Raw genomic sequence first — 25,480 nt, forward strand, 5'->3', positions numbered from 1 at the left:
AAAAGAGAACCCACTGGCTTATGTAACTGGATAGCTCAATAGCTGGAACTGGCTTGAAACACAGACAGATCCGGGCACTCGGAAATGTCCTTGGAGCTATGGCTCTGCTCTCGTACTGCTGGGTTGTACTCTGCAGTCAGGCCCTTGTCCTATGGCAGCAAGAAGCCCACAGACTCCCAAACCCCCAGGTCCCTAGCTTAGCAATCCTGATGGAGAGAGAACGCTCTCTCGGAACTCAACACAGCAAATCTGGAGAAGACTGTAGCAGGTCATTCTTAGACTTGTCTAAGGCTGGGTTCCAAGCCTGGCCCAGTTCAGGCTATATGTATGCCTTTACCTATGGGTCCCCAGAACTTCATGAAATGTGCAAAGAGGGGTTCCCCAAAAGGCGCTGTAGGAGTGGTAAGTAGACAGAAACAATAAATGGCCTCTATTGCTACTTACAAGTGAAGACTATGGCCCCTGGATATTTTAACAGGCTTAAAATGATACACCTTGCTCCTACCCTGGTTAGGGGACAGGGTTTTTCAACTTCAAGGCAAGGTAGCAGAGAAGGTCAAACTACCACACACACACACTGTCTGATTTGTCTGCACTAGACATAATTTTGAATACCATAGAGAAAACCTGCTTATGCATTAGCAAAAAAAAAAAAAAGCAATTTGTAAATCAGATGACCATCCTTTGGTCCCTCAGAAAACATTTCGTTCAGGACAAAGTATTTCCATGGTGCAGCCTGCCAAATTTTATCTTCTTCATTTTAGCCACATACTTTTCAAATCACCATTTGAAGGTCAACAAGATATACAAGTTTGAGGTCTATATTTAGCTCTAAATTATAAAATAACTTAAGAGGTTGTATTTGTATTCCTCTAACAAACATTCATTCACTTTCTCCCAGAATCTTCCTGGTCAGCTGAAACCAATGGGTACCTGATATTTCCTTAGATGGTTGATCCTTGAGTAAGTCATTTCAGTTGTCCCTCCACAAGGGACAAGGCAGGAAGTTTATATTAAAGTTTTTTTTTAAAGCAGAAAACTCATTTAAGATCAAAAGTTTGGGCATCCTAGCTATAAGAAATTACTTATTTTTTACAGTAGAATCAGGAAAACATAAATGAGAGCGGCCGCTATATGCTGGATTAATGCCAAACGTCTTTTATTTGGAATTATATGATGAAAGCCAAATCTCCAACACATCTTCAAGAAGGAAGATTGATAAATGTATTTTTTTAAATATTTTTTTATTGATTTCAGAAAGGAAGGGAGAGGAAGAGGGAGATAGACACATCCATAATGAGAGAGAATAATTGATCGGCTGCCTTCTGCACACCCTCTACTGGGGGTCGAGCCCAAAACCCGGGCATGTGCCCTTGACCAGAATTGAACCCGGGACCCTTTAGTCTGCAGGCCAATGCTCTATCCACTGAGCCAAACCAACTAGGGCTGATAAATGTATTTTAAAGCCATAGTTCCCATCTACAAATAAGAATATTCTTGGGCATCTCTCAGGTCATCAAAAATGACACAAAATCTTTAAAATCAAAATTAATTTTAAATCAATTTTATTTTTTTAAAAAAACACATACAAATAGGCCAAACTACATTCAAACCTGAGAGAGCTATCATCTTTTTAAAGAACTTAATAGTCCAAAAAGACTAATACTTACTGCTGATTCAGCTCACAGTATCAGCCCTCTTCAAGCAGCCACACAATCCCAAACATCATCTGGCCACCTTTCATGGGTATTAGAGATCCACTGTGTGATGAACCACACAGCCCTGCCCGCCAGGAGCTTACAGTGTAGCTGGAGAAGAGCTTAACATCCAGAACAGACACAAAGTCTACCCCTCTATCACAATGAAAGCAATTACTGGCATAAGTCATCACATGTTTTAACAAATGAGCCATTAGGACTATCTTGGCAAATATATACATTACATCAAATTTGAACCTGACAGATGAAAAAAAAAAAGTTTTTTCTGTTTTTGTTCATTCATGTTTCAAGTGAAATGAATTAAAAGAAGAAAACACAGTTGCAAACCAAATGTACCAGGAAGTTTACTGTTCGTGTCCCAGCACTGCTCCACGTTCTACATCCGGATGTCAAGTTCAGTCGTTTTGACTGCCAAAACGATGTACAAATTCAGACAGCGAGTAAACAGCTCCCCACCCTACCTTGGGGTCCATACTGATAAAATCATTCAGGTTCATTTTGGAATCTAAAAAGGTACATGAAAGAAATGTCCACTGAAAACACAATTTGGGTTTAACAGCAATAAAACCACCCAAAAGACCAAAAGTAGGGGGACTTATTCAAACGGCTAAGGGTTCAAGGTCACTGCTGTGGTATTCGTGTCGCAAATGTGAAAGCTTGATCTAATCAGGACAAAACAGTACACAAACCCAAACTGAGGGATACCCTACAAAATAACTGACCAGTACTCTTCAAAAGTTTAAAACTTGTAAGAGAAAGAAAGAACTTGTCACAGATTGAAGGAGACCAAGGAGACATAATAACTAAACCTAATAGCCTGGACCAGAAAAAAACATTAGTGGGAAATCTTGCAAAATTTAAATACTAAGTTCATAGTATTATGTCAATATTTTTCTTATCAACTGTATAATTTTCTTGGTTTCAATGATTACAGTTTACTCAGAATCTGAGTAAAATGTATACAGGAACTTTGTTCTATTTCAGCAAATTCTCTAGAAGTCTAAAGTTATTTAAAAATAAACAGTTAAATTAAAAAAAAATGCATAAATAACCAAACTGCCAATTTACAGGAAATTCAGAGGATACAAAAGAGACACCATTAGGAAAATCCAGACTGTTTCTCCCAGACTGTTTCTTCAACAAATAAATTATAAGAAATTACAACAAAAACAACTAGATAACCAGCAGAACCAGCAGTTGCACTGAAGTCATCAGAAAGCTGGGGATGCAGGATGACCAAGTACCCGAAATAAAGCACAGCCAGGAACCTCCAAGGAGAGATGGGCCAAAGCTCTTGCTTACCTGGGATCGATACCATGCCCCATGTGTGTCAGTAAGTAGGTCAACTAACATTTTTAACAAATTGCTAACGGAAACCTCAGCTTCTAACATATAAAAGTATTTGTTTTCGGGGCCCTTTAATATAATTAAATAAAAAATTATTACTATCTTCAGGTATTCTTACTTAAGAAGATCAATAGCCCAGCCGGTGTGGTTCAGTGGTTGAATGTCAACCTATGAACCAAGAGATCATGGTTTGATTCCCGGCCAGGGCACATGCTCGGGCTGTGGGCTTGATCCCCAGTGCAGGAGACAGCCAATCGATGATTCTCTTACATCACTGATGTTTCCATTTCTCTATCACTCTCCCTTCCTTTCTAAAAATCAATAAAAACATTTTTTAAAAAGAGTGTGTATAGCATTAAAAAAAAAAAAGACACCTTCTCCTCCCCATAAAAAAACCTTTCTTAAGCACAGTGTGCTGACCCTACCACTTTCTAGCCATGCACCTTAGGCAAAGGGCTCAACCTTCACACACTTCAGTTTGTAAATCTATCCAATGTGGAAAATAAAGCTGAACTCGTTGAGTTGTGGTGGGAAGTAAATTAATATGTAAAGGGGATAGCACAAAGCCTGGCACAAAAGAGCACTTATGACAGGGCAGTAGTCAGCAAACCCAAGGAATGACTCAAAGACCACCAGGGCTGAGGGGGTGGTGTTTCCTGAACGTCTGCTATGCACAAGGCTCTGAGTTCACAACCATGAGACGGGAAGCTGCCAAAGCACACGGCCCCAGACCACGCCCCCTACAGCAGGCTGTCCAAGACTGAAAGGGAGGCCTGTGAAGCCCTCGCCTAACCAAGGCTCGGTCCCAATTCTGATGCTGAGCCTGGAAGGCAGGCTAGTGGACCAAAAAGCAAGTCTAATATACATTTTTTAAATTACGAGAGCTTTTCACAGAGACCCTCAAAAATCAGAGTTTGATTCCTCTCTTAGTTCACTCCCTTCAAATATGCCAAATATGTTCTTACTTTCTTCCTTGCTGAACTCTGAATATTTCTTATTTCTGCTCCATTTTTCTGGCTGTTGCACAGCTTACAGAGCACTTTCCACAGACAGTATCAGCCATGTGAGGGGATGACCTCACCAATCAATGGCAATGCTGTGAATTACTCTCCACCATAAATAATGTTTCAACTCATGTGAATGCCAAACAATAGTACTAGGGTGAAGAACTCTTCATCTACTCAAATCTCAAGGAATTATTAACTGGACTGATGCCTAAAAGCACATAAAACCGGGTGAGTGGTACAATAAAACCTGCTAGCTCTCACCTCCTCCTAATGCAGATTTTGTTCTAGCGCCAGGGATCTGACACTTCACCCATCACCGGGATGCACTGGCGATTTTTTTCACCATAACATGAAGCCCTACCACAGCAAGGTGCCACTAGCCCCAGTGTTAATTGGCACAAACAGGCAGGTCTCCTAAAGGCCAGTGTCCCAGCAGTAAGTACATCCAATATTCTAGCAGGTGACACAGTCTACTACTCCCTACACCTTTCCTCTCCCATGAGGCCTTATGCCTTCCAGTCCTGTTCTCTGTGACTCGATTCCTGAATCTACTAAAAACACAGAAGCACACTTCCTCTCACCTCTTTACCCCTCAGAGGGTATACCCAAAAAGCAGTGAGGTTTTTGTCCTTGGTTAAGGGAAAAGGCTGATCTGCACAGGGACTGGCAATGCCTCCAAGGGCGTGTCGCTGGCTCACCTCCAGTTTGAATGCAGGGATATGACGGAGGAGGTTCTCTCCAGTTCCCACTGGAATCTTTCATGTGAGATCGGTCAGAAGCGAAGTTCTTCAAGTAAGAATCTGCGCGGATAACTCTAAATTTCCTGAAGATAAATCAGCGTTCATTGATCGCAGGGAGGTATCACAGTTGAAATTCTAGCTCATTTTTTATAAAGACTCATTTTCTATGACATGCACAAAACTAAGCAGGCATTTTTGTACTACTAGTAATATGCAAATATGTGTGTGGCTTGTTACCTCTCAAAGAAGCCATGAGAAATGAGCAAATGAAATCCAGAACTACAAAGGCACGAAATACATCTGCATCGGGGGCAAAACATATTATTTTCCGGTGCTGCCATGACGGCGTTCTCAACTTTGGCATCATAAGGAATCCTATCCACACACCACACACCCCCCACCACCCCCTCAAAAGCAAGAGGATGAGAGAAATCCCCCAAATGACTAAGAAAATGTTTGAGATCTTATCACACACATTTCTAAAAGACTGCCATCCTTTATACAATGGACCACCTTTAAAACTTTGAAACATTTTTTATCTTCTGTGTAGCACAGCATTCTCAAATATCAACTCAATGGTGACGCCAAGATAAGCAATCTTTACTAAGCAAATGCAAAAAGACACAAAACAACTCTCTATCACTGTCAAGGTCTCACGTCAGAAAGTAGGAAAACTCACCCTGAATTTCCTCACCTTCTAAACTGGGGATGGATGTCCTCATCGGACTTAAAGGCATCTTCCACATAAGCGTCGAAGAGGCAGGGAAATGGCAGGACAGTGTCGAGATCATAAATGAAGCTCTGTCCTCCACTTGAAACGTGAAGCAAGACAACATGGTAATCCTGAGGTAAAAGTTGCCGAAGTTAGCCAAGTTACTCTATGATGGTGAATTCCAAGGCTGTCTGAGATATAATGCATATACAGCCCCAAGAACAGATACAAGGCTAATACAGCCTTCTTAGTAAGAGCAAAATAAAATAAAGCAAACACAAAATCCTGAACACAGACCAAATGTCCAGTGACAGGGAACAGTTCAATAGACAGTGGAAATGTTTATATATATCAGAAACTCCTTGACCCAGCAATTGTACCTCGAGGAATCCACCCTAGAGAGCAATGACAATACACAAGTAAAGGTGTGTGTGTGTATGTATTTATACATATATAAAATCTCTGCAGCATTGTTTATAATAGTGGAAATTCAGAAAAAAACAAAAGCCCACCATGAGCGGTATGGTTAATAAACGATGATGCATGCAGCTATAGGATGGAGTAGCCGTTAAAAAGATTTTGGTAGATTTATGTGGAAAACAGAAAAATGTCCATGTTATATAGCTGGGTGGAAGAAGCAAATTGCAGAATATGCATATTATTTTTTAAAAGTTTATGTGGACACACATGCATTCAGAAGTACATATGCATGCATATGAATACAAGGATAGAGTCTACAAGAATATCCTCCCAACTCTTAACAAAGGGGACTGTTTTATACTAGATCTGTAGCTGAAGGAAAGAAAAATATTGGCTTTTGGGTTTTTTTGTTTTGTTTTGTTTCAATCAGCTAAAACCTTATGTGTAACCATTAAGGAATAAAGAGAGCTTTGTGCACACAGCTCAGACACTGTACGTGAATCCTCACTCTCACTCCCCGACACCAGGCACTGCCGGAAGGGATGTCAGGGTGGTTATCAAGGAACATGAGGGCAGTCCGGTGCTTTGAGTTCCTCAAAGCAAAAACGCTATCACAGAGAACAGCACTGTGCAATTAAAAGTTCAGTTATCTATATAATAAAACCCTAATATGCAAATCGACTGAATGGTGGAACAACTGCAGAATGACCATTTGTTATGACATGCACTGACCACCAGGGGGCAGATGCTAAACGCAGGAGCTGCCCACTGGTGGTCAGTGCTCTCCCACAGGAGGAGCACCGCTCAGCCAGAAGCTGGGCTCACAGCTGGTGAGCACAGCAGCAGTGGCAGGAGCCTCTCCCGCCTCCGCTGCAGGCGAGTGGTAAGAAGCAAGGGGTCCGAGGCTGTGAGAGCCCTGGACTACGAGAGAGATGTCCGCCTGCCGGCTTAGGCCTGATCCCCCCGAGGGGTCCTGGATTGTGAGGGGGCACAGGCTGGGCTGAGAGATCCCCCCCTTCCTGCCCCCCCCTCGAGTGCACGAATTTCATGCACCAGGCCTCTAGTATTAGGATAATATTCATAATATCATGTTACGTTTCTAGTACTTCAGAGCTTATAAAGCATTTTCTCAAATGTTATTTCATTTGACTCTGTGAGGTGGGAAAGATCATTCATTTATTGAGACTTGAGATGTACCATTGGAGCCTAAAGTGCTTCCTCTGGCTCCAATTCTATCTTAGGAAAGCAGAAATAGCTTCAGAAATGGATGCTCATTCCCTGTACTCCCCTCCTAATGCATCTGACCCTCCAGGTTTAATCGAAGAGTGGCTTCCCCATAACAGTCCGGTTTCCTTTCCCTGCGCTTGTTCATCTTATACCCACCCCCACATCTGCAGCAACCTTCCCCACGGTTCTCTCCACACCCATCACTCAAGCTCCAACTCAAAGGCTCTCTTCCCCGTAAGTCCGTGTTGTTGTTTTAATCTTCTCCCATCCCCTGCCAGAAGCAGTCTCTGCCTTATCCAAATTGTTTCTCAAGGCGTTGGTGCTATAGTGGTGAGCATAGCTACCTTCTAAAATCTGTTTCTCTCTTGACATCTTCTAACTCATGTTACAATTGTTTCGCAGTACACACTCCCTTCCCTATTGTTTGTGGGAAACTGTGCTGGTGAAATATAGATACAGAGGTGAGAAAGACAGCTCCTCACCCTCAGGGAGTTCCCAGAGAAGTGGGAAACACAAGTCAATGGTTGCAGGAGGCAGGAGAGCAGGCAGTAAGGGCATTCTGAAGGTGGCTCGCCTACTCAAGCCCTTCCACTTACCAGCCTCAGTTACCCTTTTATAAAATGAAGGTAACTAGCCCTAACCGGTTTGGCTTAGTGGATACAGCGTCGGCCTGTGGACTCAAGGGTTCCAGGTTCAATTCCAGTCAAGGGCATGTACCTTGGTTGCGGGCACATACCCAGGAGGGAGTGTGCAGGAGGCAGCTGATTGATGTTTCTCTCTCATCGATGTTTCTACCTCTCTATCCCTCTCCCTTCCTCTCTGTAAAAAATCAATAAAATATATTTTTTTAAAAAATTTAAAAAATAAAAGATAAATAAAATGAAGGTAACTGTAGCATGTACCTCAGAGTGTACTGGGAGGACTAATGAGATTATGTATGTAAATGCCTTATTTTATTTTATTTACTCATCTTATTTATTGGTAAACTAGATGCCCGGTGCACAAAAATTTGTGCACTCAGGGGGCAAGGGGAGGGGGGTCCCCCAGCCCGGCCTGTGCCCTCTCGCAGTCTGGGACCCCTCGGAAGATAACAACCTGCTGGCTTAGGCCTGCTCCCGGGTGGCAGAGGGCAGGCCCAATCCCTAGATGCAGCCCCTGGTCAGGCTCAGAGCAGGGCCGATTGGGGAGTTGGGGCGCCACCCCGTCATGCACAGAGCAGGGCGGATCGGGAGGTTGCGATGCCACCCTCAGTCACGCTCAGGGTAGGGCCGATTGGGGGGTTGGGGCACCGCCCCCTGTCACACTCAAGGCAGGGTCGATGGGGAGGTTGCGGCGCCACCCCCTGTCACACACAGAGCAGGGCCGATCAGGGGGTTGGGGCGCTGCCCCCTGTCACTCAAAGAGCAGGGCCAATCAGGGGGTTGGGGCGCTGCCCCCTGTCACAGAGCGGGACCGATCAGGGGGTTGGGGCGCTGCCCCCTGTCACTCACAGAGCAGGGCCCATCAAGGGGGTTGGGGCTCCGTACCCTGTCACACACAGAGCAGGGCGGATCAGGGGGTTGGGGCGCTGCACCCTGTCACACACAGAGCAGGGCTGATTAGGGGGTTGAGGAGTTCCCCCCTGTCACTCACAGAGTAGGGCCTATAGGGGAGCTGGGGCACCGCCCCCTGTCACACACAGAGCAGGGCAGATCAGGGGGTTGGGGCGCTGCACCTTGTCACACTCAGGGCAGGGCCAATGGGGAGGTTATGGCTCTACCCTGTCACACACAGAGCAAGGCCCGTGGAGGGGGGTTGGGGCACCGCACCCTGTCACACACAGAGCAGGGCCGATCAGGGGGTTGGTGTGCCACACCCTATCAAACACAGAGCCGCAGGCAATCAGGGGATTGGGGAGCTCCCCCCTATCAGGCACAGAGCAGGGTTGATCAGGGGGTTGGGGCGCCTTCCCCTGTCACGAACAGAGCAGGGTGGATAGGGAGGTTGTGGCCCCGCCCCCTGTCACACACAGAGCCGCAGGGCGATCAGGGGGTTGGGGAGCTCCCCCCTGTCACACACAGAGTAGGGCCGATAGGGGAATTAGGGCACCGCCCCCTGTCACACACAGAGCAGGGCCGATCAGGGGGTTGGGGCGCAGCCACTGTCACACTCAGGGCAGGGCCGATGGGGAGGTTATGGCTCTACCCTGTCTCACACAGAGGCAGGGCCTGGGGGGGGGGGGGGGGGGGGTTGGGGCGCTGCACCCTGTCACACACAGAGCAGGGCTGATCAGGGGGTTGGGGCACCTTCCCCTGTCACGAACAGAGCAGGGAGGATAGGGAGGTTGTGGCCCCGCCCCCTGTCACACACAGAGCCGCAGGGCGATCAGGGGGTTTGGGCGCTGCCCCGTCACGCTGATCCAGTGCCAGGAGGCCTCGCGGCTCCGCTGATCCCAGTGCTGGGAGGCATATTACCCTTTTACTTTATAGGATAGAGGCCTGGGGGCCGGCTGGTTTGCCCTGAAGGGTGTCCTGGATCAGGGTGGGGGTCCCCACTGGGGTGCCTGGCCAGTCTGGGTGAGGGGCTGAGGGCTGCTTTCAGGCTGGTGGTTGTTGACTGAAGCTCCCAACCGCTCCTTTTTTTTTTCTCTTTTTTTTATTTTATTCTGGGCCAGCTTTAGCTCTGGCTCTAGCTCTGAGGCTTCCGCTGCTGAGCGTTCTATAATCGAAACAATGTATAACTCCAGCTCTGAGATCCCGGCCGTTTGTTTAGCTTCTATATTTGTTACAAAGTTTCAAACTGCCAGCTCAGAGGCCGGCAAGGCAGGCGGGGAACGTTGGAGTCCTCCTTCACTGAAGCAAGCAAGCCTCATGTTCGCTTCCAGCTGCCTGGCTGCCGGCCGCCATGTTGGCTGACAGTTAACTTGCATATACTCACTGATTAGCCAATGAAAAGGGTAGCGGTCGTACGCTAATTACCATGTTTCTCTTTTATTAGTGTAGATGCTTTTAAAAAGAGGAACATGACCACAGGTCCTTGCCCTGCAAGTTTCCCTAAGATGGGACGAAAGACCCTGACTCAAAATCAGCTGAGCGGGTCATTAATGAGGATGGTCATTAATGAGGATGGACCATCTGCAATAGGGGTTATGTGGTATCGCTAACAACAATAGCTACCGCTTATCGAGCACAGTACCAGGCACCGTACCAAATTCCTGGATAATGCTTCCTGCATTACCTCATCGAAGCCTCCCAAACCCACTGACCAGAGAGGACACTGAAAAAAAGGGTACACAACACATCCAGTTCACACAGCCATCAATGAGAGACTGGGGCTGCACCCCATTGTGTCTGACTCTAAACCCGAGCTCCTAACCCAACACCCAACACCCAACACTGCTGGATTTGGGCTTTAGTGTCAGAGCAGCACATCACCCACAGGGGAAAGAAGCGAAAACGTGAGCTCTGTGAAGCTAAGGACTTTAGCCTGTTTTGTGCCTGACATATACCGGTAATAGGTACCCAATAAATATATGTTAAATAAATCAATGAAGCCATTTCAAATGGTATCTTATTTTAAATAAGTATCAGAAACCACATGTTCGTTAAATGGTCACAAATGGAGTTTTTCTTTTACTTTATCTTCATGGCTACTAGCATAAATAATTCTGTTCTTCCCGGGGCCGGGTTAGGGTGACGCACGCGTACTGGAAAGGACCCAGGCCTGAGACCCAGTTCTGCCACTGACCAGCTAGATGGCCTTGAGCTACTCGCTTTGCCTTTCTGGGCTTGTTTCTTCACCTGAAAAATGAAGGGGTTGGAACAGATGTGTTTTTCCGATGCCATCATGTTCACTCAGGAGTTTGCTAAAAACGCTAATTCCTAGATCCTTCTCTAGATCAACTATATCAGAAATTTGTACAGTATTTTCTTAACATATTTTTATTGATTTCAAAGAGGAAGGAAAAGGGAAAGGGAGAGGGAGAGGGAGATAGAATTCACTATGAGAGTGAATCATTGATTAGCTGCCTCCTGCATGCCCCCTACTGGGGATCGAGCCCATAACCCCGGCATGTGCCCTTGACCAGAATCGAACCTGGGACCCTTTAGTCACCAGGCTGACGCTCTATCCAATGAGCCAAACCAGCCAGGGCTGTACAGATTTTTAACACAGTTTCCAGATAATTCTCATGTGCAGCTGGACTAGATATTGCTAAAGTCCTTCCCAGTGCTAAAAGGATAGTAGTCTGGGAGGTCACAAATATATCTGCCACACAGACCATTTAAAGTCATTCCTGTAATGCCCTAGGCGGTGTTGCTCAGTGGATAGAGCATTGGCCCGAAGACTGAAGGGTCCTGGGTTTGATTCTGATCAAGGGCATGTACTTCGATTACAGGCTTGATCCCTGGCCCTGGTCAGGACACATGCAGAAGGCAACAAATTGATGTGTCTCTCTCACATTGATGTTTTTCTCTCACTGTCTCTCCCCCTCCCTTCCACTCTCTCTAAAAATCAATGGAAAAAATATCCTCAGGTGTGGATTAATAAAAACAACAAAACAAACAAAAACTAAAATCATTCCTGTAATAATTTCAAAATTAAAACAAACATGCCTGTAAGCGCTTCTACCTTAGGCCAACTAACATCTATTCTCAAAGGCAATTTATAATTAGCCTTTCTCTACTGCCCTATCCTTTCTGCTCTACCAAAACTTAAAGGGCCCTCAGGGATCACCGTGCTAATAATGCATCAGACGCTCTCTGTGTTGACCATCTTACCCAGATCACAGGCCCATCTCCAGGTCTTGCCTGCTGTTTCCAGATAGGAATCTACAAGAACAATAAATTGCATAAGCCACCCTTTTAGGTAACCACCACTAAATTCTTTAAAGGAACACATACACAAAAAATAAAATATTTCTAAGAACCAACAATCCAGGTGAAAGAACGAATGGGTAACAAATCCAAATATGTCTAAGTGTCCTTAAAAATGAAAAAGCAAAAATTAATTATACGATGGTCCTTGGAGAGAAGGAGACCTGAATTAGGAATCAGAAGGCCTGGCAGGTTCAAGTCTTGCTTTTCCACTTAATTATTCATGAAACCTCCCTAAGTCTCTATTTCCTCACCTATAAAACGGAGACCGTTGTCTGAAACTTGCCTAGTTCACAGGGTTCCCATTAGGATCAAATGAGGCGATCCTTGCAAACATGCTTTATAAAACAGGAAGGACTGCCTAACCGGTTTGGTTCAGCGGATAGAGCATCGGCCTGCGGACTCAAGGGTCCCAGGTTCGATTCCACTCAAGGGCATGTACCTTGGTTGCGGGCACATCCCCAGTGGGGAGTGTGCAGGAGGCAGCTGATCGATGTTTCTAACTCTCTATCCCTCTCCCTTCCTCTCTGTAAAAATCAATAAAATATATATTTTAAAAAAATAAAATAAAACAGGAAGGACTTACTTTTATTTAATGTTTTATATATGTTCACTGTAGTTCTACTTAAACTCCTAGAGAAAAGGAATTTCATCTGTGTGAACACAACATCACATATTTCCCTACCTACAAGTGAGAAACTAAACTCTCTTAACTCACCTGTACCCTGGAAGGTAAAAAAATCTCATCCAAAAACAAATATTAAGATGCTGCTGTGTTTTACAAAGCACATTTGAAAATAGTATTAAACCCACTCTATAGTTAGCATCTAATGTCCTAAATCTCTTGTTTTCTTTCTGCAGTCACTCACCAACTTACCATCTTCCTCTCATTAGATATGAAGACAGCGTAGCATTCTTCTAAGGGATACTGGTCGTGGTTCTTGATGTATTCACAGAGCTTCCAAATATTTTCTTCACTGGAATAAAATAATTATCTAATCAGTATAATTAAGCAAGAACACTCTGTGTCTTTCAAATCTGAACAAAAGACTGATGATGACATGAAACAGTTGGAAGAGACCTTAAATGCCATCTAATCCAACAAGTCGCAAATATTTGAACCTCCTCTAAAACATCCCCAACCAGCTGTTACCCAGCCTATCCTGTGTGGACGCTCTGCATACATAGAGCTCAATACCTCCCCCAGCAGTGTGTGTGTATAGAGGCATCTTATAACCGATAAAACGCGGCGTCAATATTCTACAAACCCTGGCCAGTAGCTCAGCTGGTTAGAGTGTCGTCCCGATATGCCAAGTTTGTGGGTTCGATCTCTGCTCAGGGCACATAGAAGAGGCAATCAGTGAATGCATAAATAAGTGGAACAACAAATCAATGTCTCTCTCTCTCTATCTAAAAATCAATTAAAAATAGAATGTCTAATATTCTATAAGCATTGGGTCCAGGGATGTGTGATACAGTTGGAATTCCAACTCACACACTTAAAAAGTAAGAAACTGTGAACATCCTGAGCTGAGTGTCTGCCTTCTCATCTGTAAAATGGGCATAATCACAAATACTAGAAATACTCCACACATCTTAGTAACACCAGGTGCCTGCTCCTTAAGGAATGGGACAGGTGCGTGTGTGGGGCAGCAGGGCTCCTGAGCGGCAAGATCAGGGCAGTTATGTGGTATGTCCAGGAATTCTTTGGGGGGAAGCCCCTCTGAGTGTGATTCCCCAAGTCCCTCTGGTACGGAGGAAGTCCTGACTTCCAGAAAGTTCTTTCTCGTACTGAATTGAAATGTATCTTCCTATACCTCTGCCCCAGATAAAACTCCCTTCTATATGAGAGGCCTTTAACCACCCGCAGCAGCGGTCAGAACCGCCTAAGTAAAGCAATGCCCAGTGCGTCCAACCAAGCCACACTAGCAGCCACAGTCACTCCCACACAGGCAAGCACAGCCCCTGCTGGCAGTACTCACAGGTCAGCTCTTGGGTTCCTTTCTCCGGTGAACCACACGGTGCCTTTGCTCAAAACGAACTACACCAACACTCTGTTCACACACGTGACCCAATCTGTCAAAGCCTCACTTCCAGCCACCTACACCATGCGACCGAAAGACAAACAAGGCTAAACGGCTTGGAGGGCTGTCACCGTTTTATGGAAATAAACACTTCTTTTATGCACGAGTCTTGCCCTTGTCTACCTGTCTCAATGTTAGGTTAAGACTCGGCTTAAAGCACCGAAGTTGAGCTTCTGTGTTTTTCTCCGATGATTTTGTTTTTAACTAAAATACCTAAGAAACCTTATGGAAAAGATAGAGGTAACAACAGGAGATTGCTACTAACTACTTCCACAGGATATGTCGTATGGAGCAACAAAAATGTACTGTTTCACCCTAGCCCCGTGGTCGGCAAACCGCAGCTCGAGAGCCACATGCGGCTCTTTGGCCCCTTGAGTGTGGCTCTTCCACAAAATACCACGTGCAGGCGCGCACACACAGTGCCTATGCACAGAAGTCAGTATTTTGTGGAAGAGACACACTCAAAGGGCCAAAGAGCCGCATGTGGCTCTCGAGCCGAGGTTTGCCGAGCCGTAGTTTGCCGACCACTGCCTAGCCCGTTTGGCTCAGTGGACAGAGCGTCAGCCTGCGGACTCAAAGGTCCCAGGTTCGATTCCGGTCAAGGGCATGTACCTTGGTTGCGGGTACATACCCAGTGGGGAGTGTGCAGGAGGCATGTGATGGATGTTTCTAACTCTCTATCCCTCTCCCTTCTTCTCTGTAAAAATCAATAAAATATATATATATTTTTTTAAATGTACTGTTTCAATGGGACATATAACATATAGTATCTAACATTTTTAAAAATCTGGATGTTTTGAGACCAAGTTTTGAAAAGACGTTTGTCTGTCTTGCCTACAGACATTTTGGCGAGTTGGCCACAAACACCTTCAAGAGCCTGTGATATACAAAACGCTATGCTAAGTGCTTGGAAGATCTGATAAATCAGAGCTCACAGACAGTGAGAGGAGACATACATATCCATAAATAAGCACGCATCCAAGGCCATGAAAGATGCATAGAGAGCACAGAGAGGGAATCACTAACTTTAAGGGATAAGGGAAGATGGAGGAAGAGGTCAGTTGTTTTTCCTTGTTTGTTCCCCTTAACCTCATCCCAAGGATGTGCATAGAATTAATGCAAAAAGTTCATGACTCCATATGTACCATAAGCACTACTTGTAGGCTGAATACACATGTGGTTTGGACATATTTGGCCTAATTTTTCAAATATGTGTGAATGTTACACAGGAGAAACAAATTTAAACATAAGAGATACTGAACTTATAGTCCATTTCTACTGTCCTTTTTCTTTCAAGAAAGTTAATATCATGTAGGAGGATTTCATGAAACTTGTGATGTTAATAGAACAAAGGGCCTTATATACTCGGAAACCCTGGGATGGAAAGAGCCCCTGATGTCATGTGAGTCCTGGCACTCATTTCACTGGTTTAGAAAAAGTGGGGAATGATGATAATTTCTCAACCTGCCGGTTGATTATTTTGGCAGCAGAAAAGCTAACAAAGCAGCATTAGGGCCAAGATTCTGCAAGGAAGGGTTACTCGTGATGAGTTTAGTCAGAGAAGCATACAGGAAAGAAAAATGCTCCACAAACCACACAGTGCCACACAGAAAGCGGCCACCACTGTTATCATGAAGCGGGGTCTTAAAAGGTAAGGAGCATCTGAGGGAAACTGACAGAAGTAGAGGTGGCATTTATTTCAAGTTAGAAGAACCCACAGGCGCAAAGGCAGTAAGATATACCTACCGGATGTGTGCAGACAGGGCAAAGCACTGGTTCTCAATCAGAGGCGATTTGACCCCCAGGGGAAATTTGGCAATGCCTGGAGGCATTTTTGGTGATCACAAATTGGGAGAGGATGCTACGGGTCTCCAGTGAGTACAGGCCAGGGATGGGCTACATTTCCTACAATATACAGGACAGCCGCCACAACAAAGATTTAACGCATTCAAGATATCAAAGGCGCCAAGGTGCGAAACCCTGCAGTAGAGCAGAGAAGGCAGGTTCCAAACGAGATTGGAGGAACGGGTAGTGACCAGATCTTAGAGGACTTGCTATGCTCAAGTCTCTACCTGTATTCCTTGAAATGTGATCGATGGACTCAAACTTCTCCACTGTGCTGCTCATACATCCAGAGTCAGGGGTGGGACCCTAAGAGCCGCATGTTTTACAAGCTCCCAGGTTTCTCCAGCACATTCAAATTCAGGATGGCACTGAGTAGTGTGAAGCCAGCTAAAGTTAAAGACCTGGCAGTACAGGGAACACCTGGTAGAATGGCCTGGTAGGAAGCACTGGAACAGGTCCCCAAGAGCTAGCCAAGGAGAGTCTGGCCTATGGCAAGAAACTAAAAGATGATCTACTGGAGAAACATTCATCTCCTACCATTCTCCCATCAAACTGCTCCACTCCAACTGTGCCAACTTCCTTGTTAGTCCTGGAATATTCATGGCATACTTCCTTCTCAGAGTCCTTGCCCCTGCTGTTCCTCCTGCCTGCAATGTCCCACCGATATCCATGAAGCTCCTGCCCTCTTTTTCTTCAGATTTCTATTCAAGTACCACTTTACCAGCAATGTCTTCCTTAAATATACTAATATAAAAAAGTCAGTCTCCACCTGACCTGGTTTTATTTGTCTTGTAGCACTTACCCCCCAAACATGGTTTACTTGTTTTGTCTGCTTTCCCCCAACAAAAACATTAAAAAAAAAACATCAGATCTTACCAGGTAAGTTGTCTATTTTGTTCACTGCTGTATCACTAGTGCCTAGAATCGTGCACTGCACACTCCAAATGCCGAATACACATTTACTGAATGAATGAATCAATGAACGGACATTAGGGATAAGAACTAATAAAATTTAGGTGAGAGCAGGGCAGACAAAAAGTGTAGTAGTTAAGCATGGACTCCAGCATTACGGACATTCAGTTTCAGGACTACCACGTGCTAGATGTATCATCTTGGACAAACAACAGGCTTCTCTGTGGCTCATCTTTTTCATTTAAAAAATTAGGAAGATGATAATAAACAGAACCTGTGTCCTAGGCATGGATGGAAGAACTTGGCACTGGGCCTGACATGCAGTCAGAGCTGAACAAATTGTTAAGCTCTTGGTGGCACCAGATTGGTGACCAGCTGAAGGAGAGAACAGTAGTTTTAGATGGCCCTAAGGTTTCACAATTGTGCAGGGACTGAAGTGGGGAAGGAGTCACACAGGCAAGGAAAGGGTAGGCGTGGGAGTCAAAGGACCAAGGTGGGATGGGTCATTCAGCCACACAGGTGGCCTTGGACAGGGGCACAATATGTAGAGTCCAGAGCCAAATTCTACGTGTAAATCCCCATTCCTTACTCACAAGCTATGTGGCCTGAGACATGTTACTTCAGTGTTCTCATCTTTAAAATGGGTATAACAAGGGGAACCTATCTCCTAGGGTAATTGTGGGACTTCAATGAATTCGTTTACATAGACCACTCAGCACAATGCTTGGCATATAGCAAGTGCTATGGAAGTATAACCATTATTATAATGACAACAGGGTGGTTAAGATCATGGGTTTTTTGGTAAAGAGGGTCTGAATTGGATTCCGGGTTGCTATTAACTGGGTGACCCTGGGAAAGTTACTGCAAAATCTCTGTGCCTGCATTATCTTCCAAAATTAAAACGACCTTCACATCGGTGTGAAACCACACCGGTTTCGGCAGAGTAATTTCCAAAAGGCTCTCTGCGTTCCACCCTCCAGCTCCAACTACTCCCCTGCCTTGCCCTCAAGCACTGAAATCTGCTGAGAAATGTCCCAGCGGAGAGCGCCCAGCAGAAGTAATGCGCCCCCGACCCTACCATTCCCGGAGAAATCCGCCCCTCCCCACCCCCACCCAGATCACGTTCTACCGGGAGACGAGGCTACCATTCCCGCTGCCTCCTCCCGCCAAACCAGAAAACCCGCCAGTCGGGGCCCAGAGCACCCCGGGAAGGGGCCGGGCGGAGGCGGGGCCCGGCTGCAGCGGAGCAAGCCCGGGAGATGCTGGGTGCTGCGCCCGCGCCCCTCACCAGTAGCAGCTGTTGTAGACACAGGCGTCCCGCGGGGGGCTGGCCGGCTGGTACGGGGCGGCTGCCGCGGTGGGGACATCCCCATCCATGGTGGCTTGGGCCAGGGCACGGGCTTGAGGCGGGCGACTAGACCAGCCCCGCAGGCGGGCTTCGGGGACGGAGCTAGCGCGCAGCAGCCCGCTCGGGTTCTCCTGCCGGAGTGGGCGGAGCCTGGGGCCGCTGGTGCAGTTCCGAGCGGTGGAGCCTGGGATGGGTGGGCGGAGCGTGGGTGGAGCCTGTGACCAATGGGCGGAGACTGGGTGGAGCCTGTGGTGGGTGGACGTGGCCTGGTGGGGCCTGAGATGGGTGGGCGGGGACTGGGTGGAGCCTGGGGCGGGTGGGTGGAGCCTGAGGTGGGTGGGCGGGGCTGGCGGGGCGCTTTCCCCCGCGCACCGCCCAGGTGGGCAGTTCTAGTTCTGGCGGGTGGGGCTAGGGGGCTGGGTGGACCGGCCCAGGGCAGCCCTGCGGGCTCGTCACGTGTGGACCCCGGGCGACGTGGGCGGGATCGGGGCCGGGTGAGCGGCCTGAGTTTCCTGCGAGGAAGACTGCGCGATTCTGGAAGGAGCCGGCCCGGTGGGAGGAGCCAGGAGCGGGCCACGCGGCGCGGGTTCGGGTGGACAGCGGGGATCGGGTTCGCTGGCGGAGAAGCGGTCACCGACTGCGACCTGGGGAGGAGTCCGGGGAGCGCTTGGAGTCGGTAAGCCGCGAGGCGCTGGACGACGCTTCGTGAGGCTCCACGAAGAGTCTGAGCCCATCCGCCAGCCTGGGGCCGGTTGCCCGCCGTGGAGGAACCGGCTGAGATGCGGAAGGCTCGGTGTGTGCAGTGAAATCACAGAAACTTCTGTGTGAAAAACAAACACGCTTTAGCCCTTTGAACCTGGAGTCCGCGGGAGCCCCAGGAAGAAGGGGGCGCTGGGGGGATTAATTCCAAACAGGTCAGGCAAGACAGGTGATTATTTAGGAGCCTTTAGTGGTTTAACAAAGCCCGGTTCATGCCAAATGGACTTCATTTCCAGTTGTTGAAAGAATTGATTGATTGTTGGATTACAGTACAAACAATATAATTTTATTCCAATAAAGCAGCTGGCCCAGTTTTCGTTTGTTTTAATCCTCACCTGGGGATATTTTTTCCATTGATTTCTAGACAAAGTGAAAGGGGGGAGAGGGAGAGAGAGAAACATCGACATGAAGAGAGACACATGGATTGGTTGCCTCCTGCACGTGCTCAGGGCTGGGAACCTGCAACCGATATGTACACTTGACTGGGAATCGAACCCACGACCCTTCCTTCGGTCCACAGGCCGACTCTCTAACCACTGAGCAAACCAACCAGGGCTGGCCCCATTCTGTTATCATGACTCTGCGCATTTCGTTAAAAGTCCAGGCAGAAGCCCTAACCGGTTTGGCTCAGTGGATGGAGCGTCGGCCTGCGGACTTGAAGGGTCCCAGGTTTGATTCCAGGCCAAGGGCATGTACCTTGGTTGTGGGCACATCCCCAATAGGAGGTGTGCAGGAGTCAGCTGACTGATGTTTCTCTCTCATCGATGTTTCTAACTCTCTATCCCTCTCTTTTCCTCTCTGTGAAAAATCAATAAAATATATATTTTTTTAAAAAGTCCAGGCAGAAGAACTGTTTATCAGATTGTTTAACACTTTAGGGTGAGCTAAACACTTTAGGATCTCAAGGGATCAGAAGCAGAGCTGCCTCTCAGGCCTCCCTTCTTCCCTTGTCAGCCAGTTTCTCCGTGCTTGGCACTTGGCTTCACTCTCAGGTGCTGTGGGGAGGGTGGCCTGCTGGCAGCCCCATATTCATATTTTCCAGGCTTGGCAACCCCAGTGGAAAGAGAAAACTTCTTTTTCCTCATAGCACTCACACAGAGGGACTTGTCCTCTTATTGTTTACATTTCTATACTGCTTGAAATTTCCTCATGTATTAGTTTTTAGTAAATTTTTATTAAACCAAATATATAAGCATTGATATAAAGAGCTGCATGGACATACTGTTGCTCGCTTCATTGTGGCCCAACGGTTTGTTGCACATGAGTTTGTTTTCAGATCCTGCTATTATAAATAAAGCTGCAATCAACATCTTTACACATAAATCTTGGTCCATGGCTCTGATTATCATGTTAGGATGGACTCCTAGAGATGGAGTTCCCAGGTCAAAGGTTTTTAATATTTTCCAGGTTTCTTTTATTAAAAAATATGTTTTTATTGATTTTTGAGAGGGAAGAAGAGAGGGAAGGAAAGAGAGAAACAGAAAAACATGTATTGGCTGCCTCCTGCACACTGCACACACCCCAACTCTGGGAATCTGGCCCACAACTCCGGCATGTGCCCTGACCGGGAATCAAACTGGCGATCTTTTGGTGCATGGGACAACACTCAACCACTGAGCCACACCAGCCAGGGCTCCAGGTTTCTTAATACATGTCATTATATTGGTTTTAAGAAATGAGCCCATGCTCTAGCTGGTGTTGCTTAGTGGATAGAACGTCGGCCTGCGGACTGAAAAGTCCCGGGTTTGATTCTGGTCAAGGGCACATGCCCAGGTTGCAGGCTCGATCCCCAGTAGGGGGTGTGCAGAAGGCAGCCGATCAATGATTCTCTCTCATCATTGATGTTTCTATCTCTTTCTCCCTCTCCTCTCCCTTCCTCTCTGAAATCAATAAAAATATATTTTAAAAAAAGAAATGACCCCATACCTCAATATCACATTGAGTACTATTATTTTAAAACCAAAAATATAGGTATAAAACTGGCATTTCCGTTGTTATTTTAGTTTGCATTTAACAGATTACTACTTTCCTGTACTAAAAGGGGAAATTTTAATATAAAGCGGAAAATCCTAAGAACAGCAATGTACTATGGGAGCTCTGAAGGGCGCACCCTCACCATTGGGGTCAATATTGGGCTGGTTTGGAGCACAATACTGTTATTGCTCATCTTACTTAGAATGGGGTGGGAGGGAGGCAACAGTTCCAGGCCTCTCTGCCATGGCCCAGTCCATGACTGTGGTATCAGGGGAGGCTAACGAATGATTTCCCTTCTTTTGTGGAAATCAATAAGATTAGCTACAAAGTTTACGTAAGGTCAGATTTCAACATTCCTGAAAGAAATCCCTGTGCAAACTGATGTTTACTTTCCAACTTTGTTACAAAAAAAAGATTGAGAGACCCACCTATGACCTCATCTCAAGTGAGGTAATGGAATTATGATTAGCTCTCACCTCAGCCCTCTTTTCTGCCACACTCAAGGAAAAAACAACAACAAAAAACTTGACCCTGTTTGTAGTCAGGCGACGTGGGAAAGAACCTCAGGTTCCATCGCCCCTTCCTTGCCTAAATCAGGTCACTCCTATCTGAAACAGCTAAAGACTTTGGAAAAGGAAAGAAGTACTACTTGCCAAAGACCAGTTCTAGGCCAGCTCTTTAAGTCTCCTAAGGCTGCTGTAACAAATTACCGCAAACTGGGTTGGGGGGAAAAGCACACAAATTAATTCTCAGTTCTGGAGACCAAAAGTCTGAAATCAAGGGGTCAGCAGGGTTGGTTCCTTCTGGAGGTTCTGAGGGAGAATCCTTCCATACCTCCCTCCTACTGGTGGTTGCTGGCAATCCTTGGTGTTCCTTGGTTTATCGATGCAGCACTCCAATTTCTGCCTCCATCTTCACGTTACCTTTTCTGAGTGTCTCTGTTGTGTCAAATCTCCCTCTCTCTTATGACACCAATCACTGGGTTTTTAGGGCCCACCATAAATCCAGGCTGATCTCTTTTTAAGATCTTTAATTATATCTGCAAAGACCATATTTCCAAATAAGGTCATATTTACAGGTACTAAAGTTTATAACTTAGACATATCCTTTTGGGGTACACGAATCAACCTGCCGCACTAACCGAAGGCTGAAGCAAGTGTGGTAATTCTTAATATTGTGGGAGAGAGAATAAAGGGACAGGAAAACCCTTTGGCTGGCTCTGTCTATGGATGTTCTGAAATTTCTATTTCTTTGCTTTTTTTAAAAGAATTAAAGTGACTGCTATAATTTCTGTGGAAGTCAATTTGATAATATCTAACAAAATCACAAAGTCATATCCCTTTTGGGTGGAAGCCCCTTTTATACATTGTTATCTATCTATCTATATGTATATATATAATCTACACTAATAAAAGAGAAACATGGTAATTAGCATACGACCGCTACCCTTTCCATTGGCTAATCAGCATATCCTTATGCAAATTAACTGTCAGCCAAGATGGCGGCCGGCAGCCAGGCAGCTGGAAGCAAACATGAGGCTTGCTTGCTCCAGGGACTGCAGACTCCAACGTTCCCCGCCTGCCTTGCAGGCCTCTGAGCTGGCAGTTTGAAACTTTGTAAAAAATATAGCCGGCTGGGATCTCAGAGCTGAAGTTATACATTGTTTCAATTATAGAACGGCAAACAAACCAGCAGCGGAAGCCTCAGAGCTAGAGCCAGAGCTAAAGCTGGCCCAGAAGAAAAAAAAAAAAGAAAAAAAGGAGTGTTTGGGAGTTTCAGTCAAAACCACCAGCCTGAAAGCAGCCCTCAGCCCCTCACCCAGACTGGCCAGGCACCCCAGTGGGGACCCCCACCCTGAAGGGTGTGTGACCACCTGCAAACAGCCATCATCCCCTCATCCAGGCTGGCCAGGCACCCCAGTGGGGACCCCCACCCTGATCCAGGACACCCTTCAGGGAAAATCAGCCGGCCCCCAGGCCTCTATCCTATATAGTAAAAGGGTCATATGCCTCCCAGCACCGGGATCAGCGGAACCGAGAGGTCTCCTGGCACCGGATCAGCATGACAGGGGGCAGCGCCCAAACCCCCTGATCGCCCTGCGGCTCTGTGTGTGACAGGGTGTGGCATCCCAACCCCCTGATCGGCCCTGCTCTGTGTGTGACAGGGGGTGGCGCCCCAACGCCCCCCCTCCACGGGCCCTGCTCTGTCTGTGACAGTGTAGAGCCATAACCTCCCCATCGGCCCTGCCCTGAGTGTGACAGTGGTGGCGCCCCAACCCCCTGATCCGCCCTGCTCTGTGTGTGACAGGGGGCGGTGCCCCAACTCCCCTATCGGCCCTACTCTGTGCGTGATGGGGGAGCTCCCCAACCCCCTGATGGGCCCTGCTCTGTGCATGAGAGGGGGGAGCTCCCCAACCCCCTGATGGGCCCTGCTCTGTGCGTGACGGGCGGGGGGGGCAGTGCCCCAACCCCCTGATTGGCCCTGCTCTGTGTGTCACAGTGGGTGGCGCCGCAAGCTCCCCATCAACCCTGCCTTGAGTGTGATAGGGGGCGGTGCCCCAACCCCCCAATCAGCCCTACCCTGAGTGTGACTGAGGGTGGCATCGCAACCTCCCAATCCACCCTGCTCTGTGAATGACAGGGGGCGGCGCCCCAACTCCCCAATTGGCCCTGCTCTGAGCCCGACCAGGGGCTGCACCTAGGAATTGGGCCTGCCCTCTGCCACCCAGGAGCAGGCCTAAGCTAGCAGGTCGTTATCTCCCGAGGGGTCCCAGACTGCGAGAGGACACAGGCCGGGCTGAGGGACCCTCCCTTACCCCCCGAGTGCACAAATTTTTGTGCACCGGGCCTCTAGTCTATATATATAAAAGGCTAATATGCTAAGTGTCCAACCATCCAACCAGTTGCTATGATGCACACTGACCACCAGGGGGCAGATGCTCAATGCAGGAGCTGCTGTGATGCGTAATGGCACCACGGACCTGGTACCCACAAAGCAACACTCAGCTCCCCCCAAGTGGGACACAGGCCCGCCACCACCCCAGAGCGACACCCCACCAAATCGCAGCCAATGCTGCCAAGACCGTATGGCACAAAATGCGGCCCAGAGACCAGACCAGCCCAGAAATGTTCGCTGTGGGTGCTGGGTAATGACATCATGTAGCAATGCCCAGGTTCCTCTCCCTAGCGACAATTAGCCTCCTTGCAGTTTCTTCAGCCCAGGAACACGACTTGCTTTATAGCCAGGTGCAAACATTTCACACTGTAACCCAATGTCTGTGAAGTGTTTTCCCGTGCCTCGTCTCATTTGATCCTCACAGAAGTCCTAGAGTAGGTAGATAGGAGACTTGGTGGAATCCTATTTTCTTTTCATTAGCCTGAAGATGGAGATTTAGAAAACTTAGAACCTTGACCCGACTGAAAAGAAGTAAGAAATTGTGGACCTTCAAAATGATTGCACAGAATATAGTCAAACACTGCTGCAGTTAAATATTTTACCCTTTGTTCTCCCTGTGTGATCTACAATAATAATCTGCTTCGTGTTGATATTTACTTCTGTGCTGCTGACAATTACTTGAAAGACAAGTTGAGGTGCTTCACTGGGCTGGAAAAAGTTTAGCTACATCAGAAAGCAGGACTGCCGAAACCGGTTTGGCTCAGTGGATAGAGTGTCGGCCTGCGGACTGAAAGGTCCCAGGTTCGATTCCAGTCAAGGGCATGTACCTGGGTTGTGGGCACATCCCCAGTGGGAGATGTGCAGGAGGCAGCTGATCGATGTTTCTCTCTTATCGATGATTCTAACTCTCTATCTCTCTCTCTTCCTCTCTGTAAAAAATCAATAAAATATATTTTTTAAAAAAAGAAAGCAGGACTAATTAATCTCACTGGCACCAATTGCATGTGTGTGTTTCGATCTGTCATTGTCGATCGTGAATTTGGTTGACACTTCTATTTTAGAAAAAGGGCAAATAGCAATATTAAAGTATTTCTTCTAATGAATTTCCTTTCAATGTGCACGAATCCATGCACTGGGCTACTAGTTGAGGTAAAGAAAAGTGAACACGCCAGAAGGGTAAAGTATATGACTTTAAATATTATTCTTTCCTCTTCCACTTATATTGGGTAAGCAGCCATTTAAAGCTTTTTTAATTATAAAATTAATACACATAGTCAATGCAAAATCAAAATAATTGAGAAAAGTACAAAGAAACTACACAACAACCATTTATATTACCATGCAGAAATTAACCATTCACATTTTGTTGTAGTTTCTTCTAATGCAAATATACACATATAGTGTTTTTTTAAAAGATGGAACTGTCTGATCCTCTTTCTTAACAATTTACAGTGCATTGTGCAAATATAATTTTCCAAATAATTAAAATTTTCCATATAATTAACAGTTACATTCATACTTTTTAATGATTGTATAACATTCCTTTTTTGTTATTGTTAATCCTCACCTGAGGATATTTTTCAATTGATTTTTAGAGAGAGTGGAAGGAAGGGAGATACAGAGAGAGAAACATCAATGT

At 46.5% G+C, this 25,480-nt stretch overlaps 1 protein-coding gene across 2 annotated transcripts; it reads right to left on the bottom strand.

The window, feature by feature from the left end:
* Positions 1-1,195: 1,195 nt before the first annotated feature.
* Positions 1,196-18,339, bottom strand: NTAQ1 (N-terminal glutamine amidase 1). Of its 2 annotated transcripts, XM_070391923.1 has the most exons (6): positions 18,154-18,339; positions 12,902-13,001; positions 11,929-11,979; positions 5,507-5,655; positions 4,771-4,895; positions 1,196-2,223 (listed from the first exon to the last, which is right to left on the bottom strand). In XM_070391923.1, exons 1-6 carry the CDS (start codon positions 18,240-18,242, stop codon positions 2,114-2,116), a joined length of 624 nt encoding a protein of 207 aa, XP_070248024.1. In that variant the 5' UTR covers positions 18,243-18,339; the 3' UTR covers positions 1,196-2,113. The 2 variants fall into 2 exon arrangements, with proteins under 2 accessions (XP_070248024.1, XP_070248025.1); XM_070391924.1 differs by lacking the exon at positions 11,929-11,979.
* Positions 18,340-25,480: the final 7,141 nt, after the last annotated feature.

Source organism: Myotis yumanensis, unplaced genomic scaffold, assembly GCF_028538775.1.
Source record: "Myotis yumanensis isolate MYYU_CA2020_CCGP unplaced genomic scaffold, mMyoYum1.0.hap1 SCAF_15, whole genome shotgun sequence".
In the NCBI taxonomy this organism is placed as follows: Eukaryota; Metazoa; Chordata; class Mammalia; order Chiroptera; family Vespertilionidae; genus Myotis; species Myotis yumanensis.

Excerpts from the sequence above, each read along its gene's own strand:
- NTAQ1 (XM_070391923.1), bottom strand. The coding sequence starts at position 18,242 with ATGGATGGGGATGTCCCCACCGCGGCAGCCGCCCCGTACCAGCCGGCC. Across the intron at positions 11,980-12,901 it reads TATCTAATGAGAGGAAGATG|ATTCCTATCTGGAAACAGCA; the intron begins GTAAGTTGGTGA and ends TTGTTCTTGTAG. Across the intron at positions 2,224-4,770 it reads TCCCTGCATTCAAACTGGAG|ATTCCAAAATGAACCTGAAT; the intron begins GTGAGCCAGCGA and ends GTACCTTTTTAG.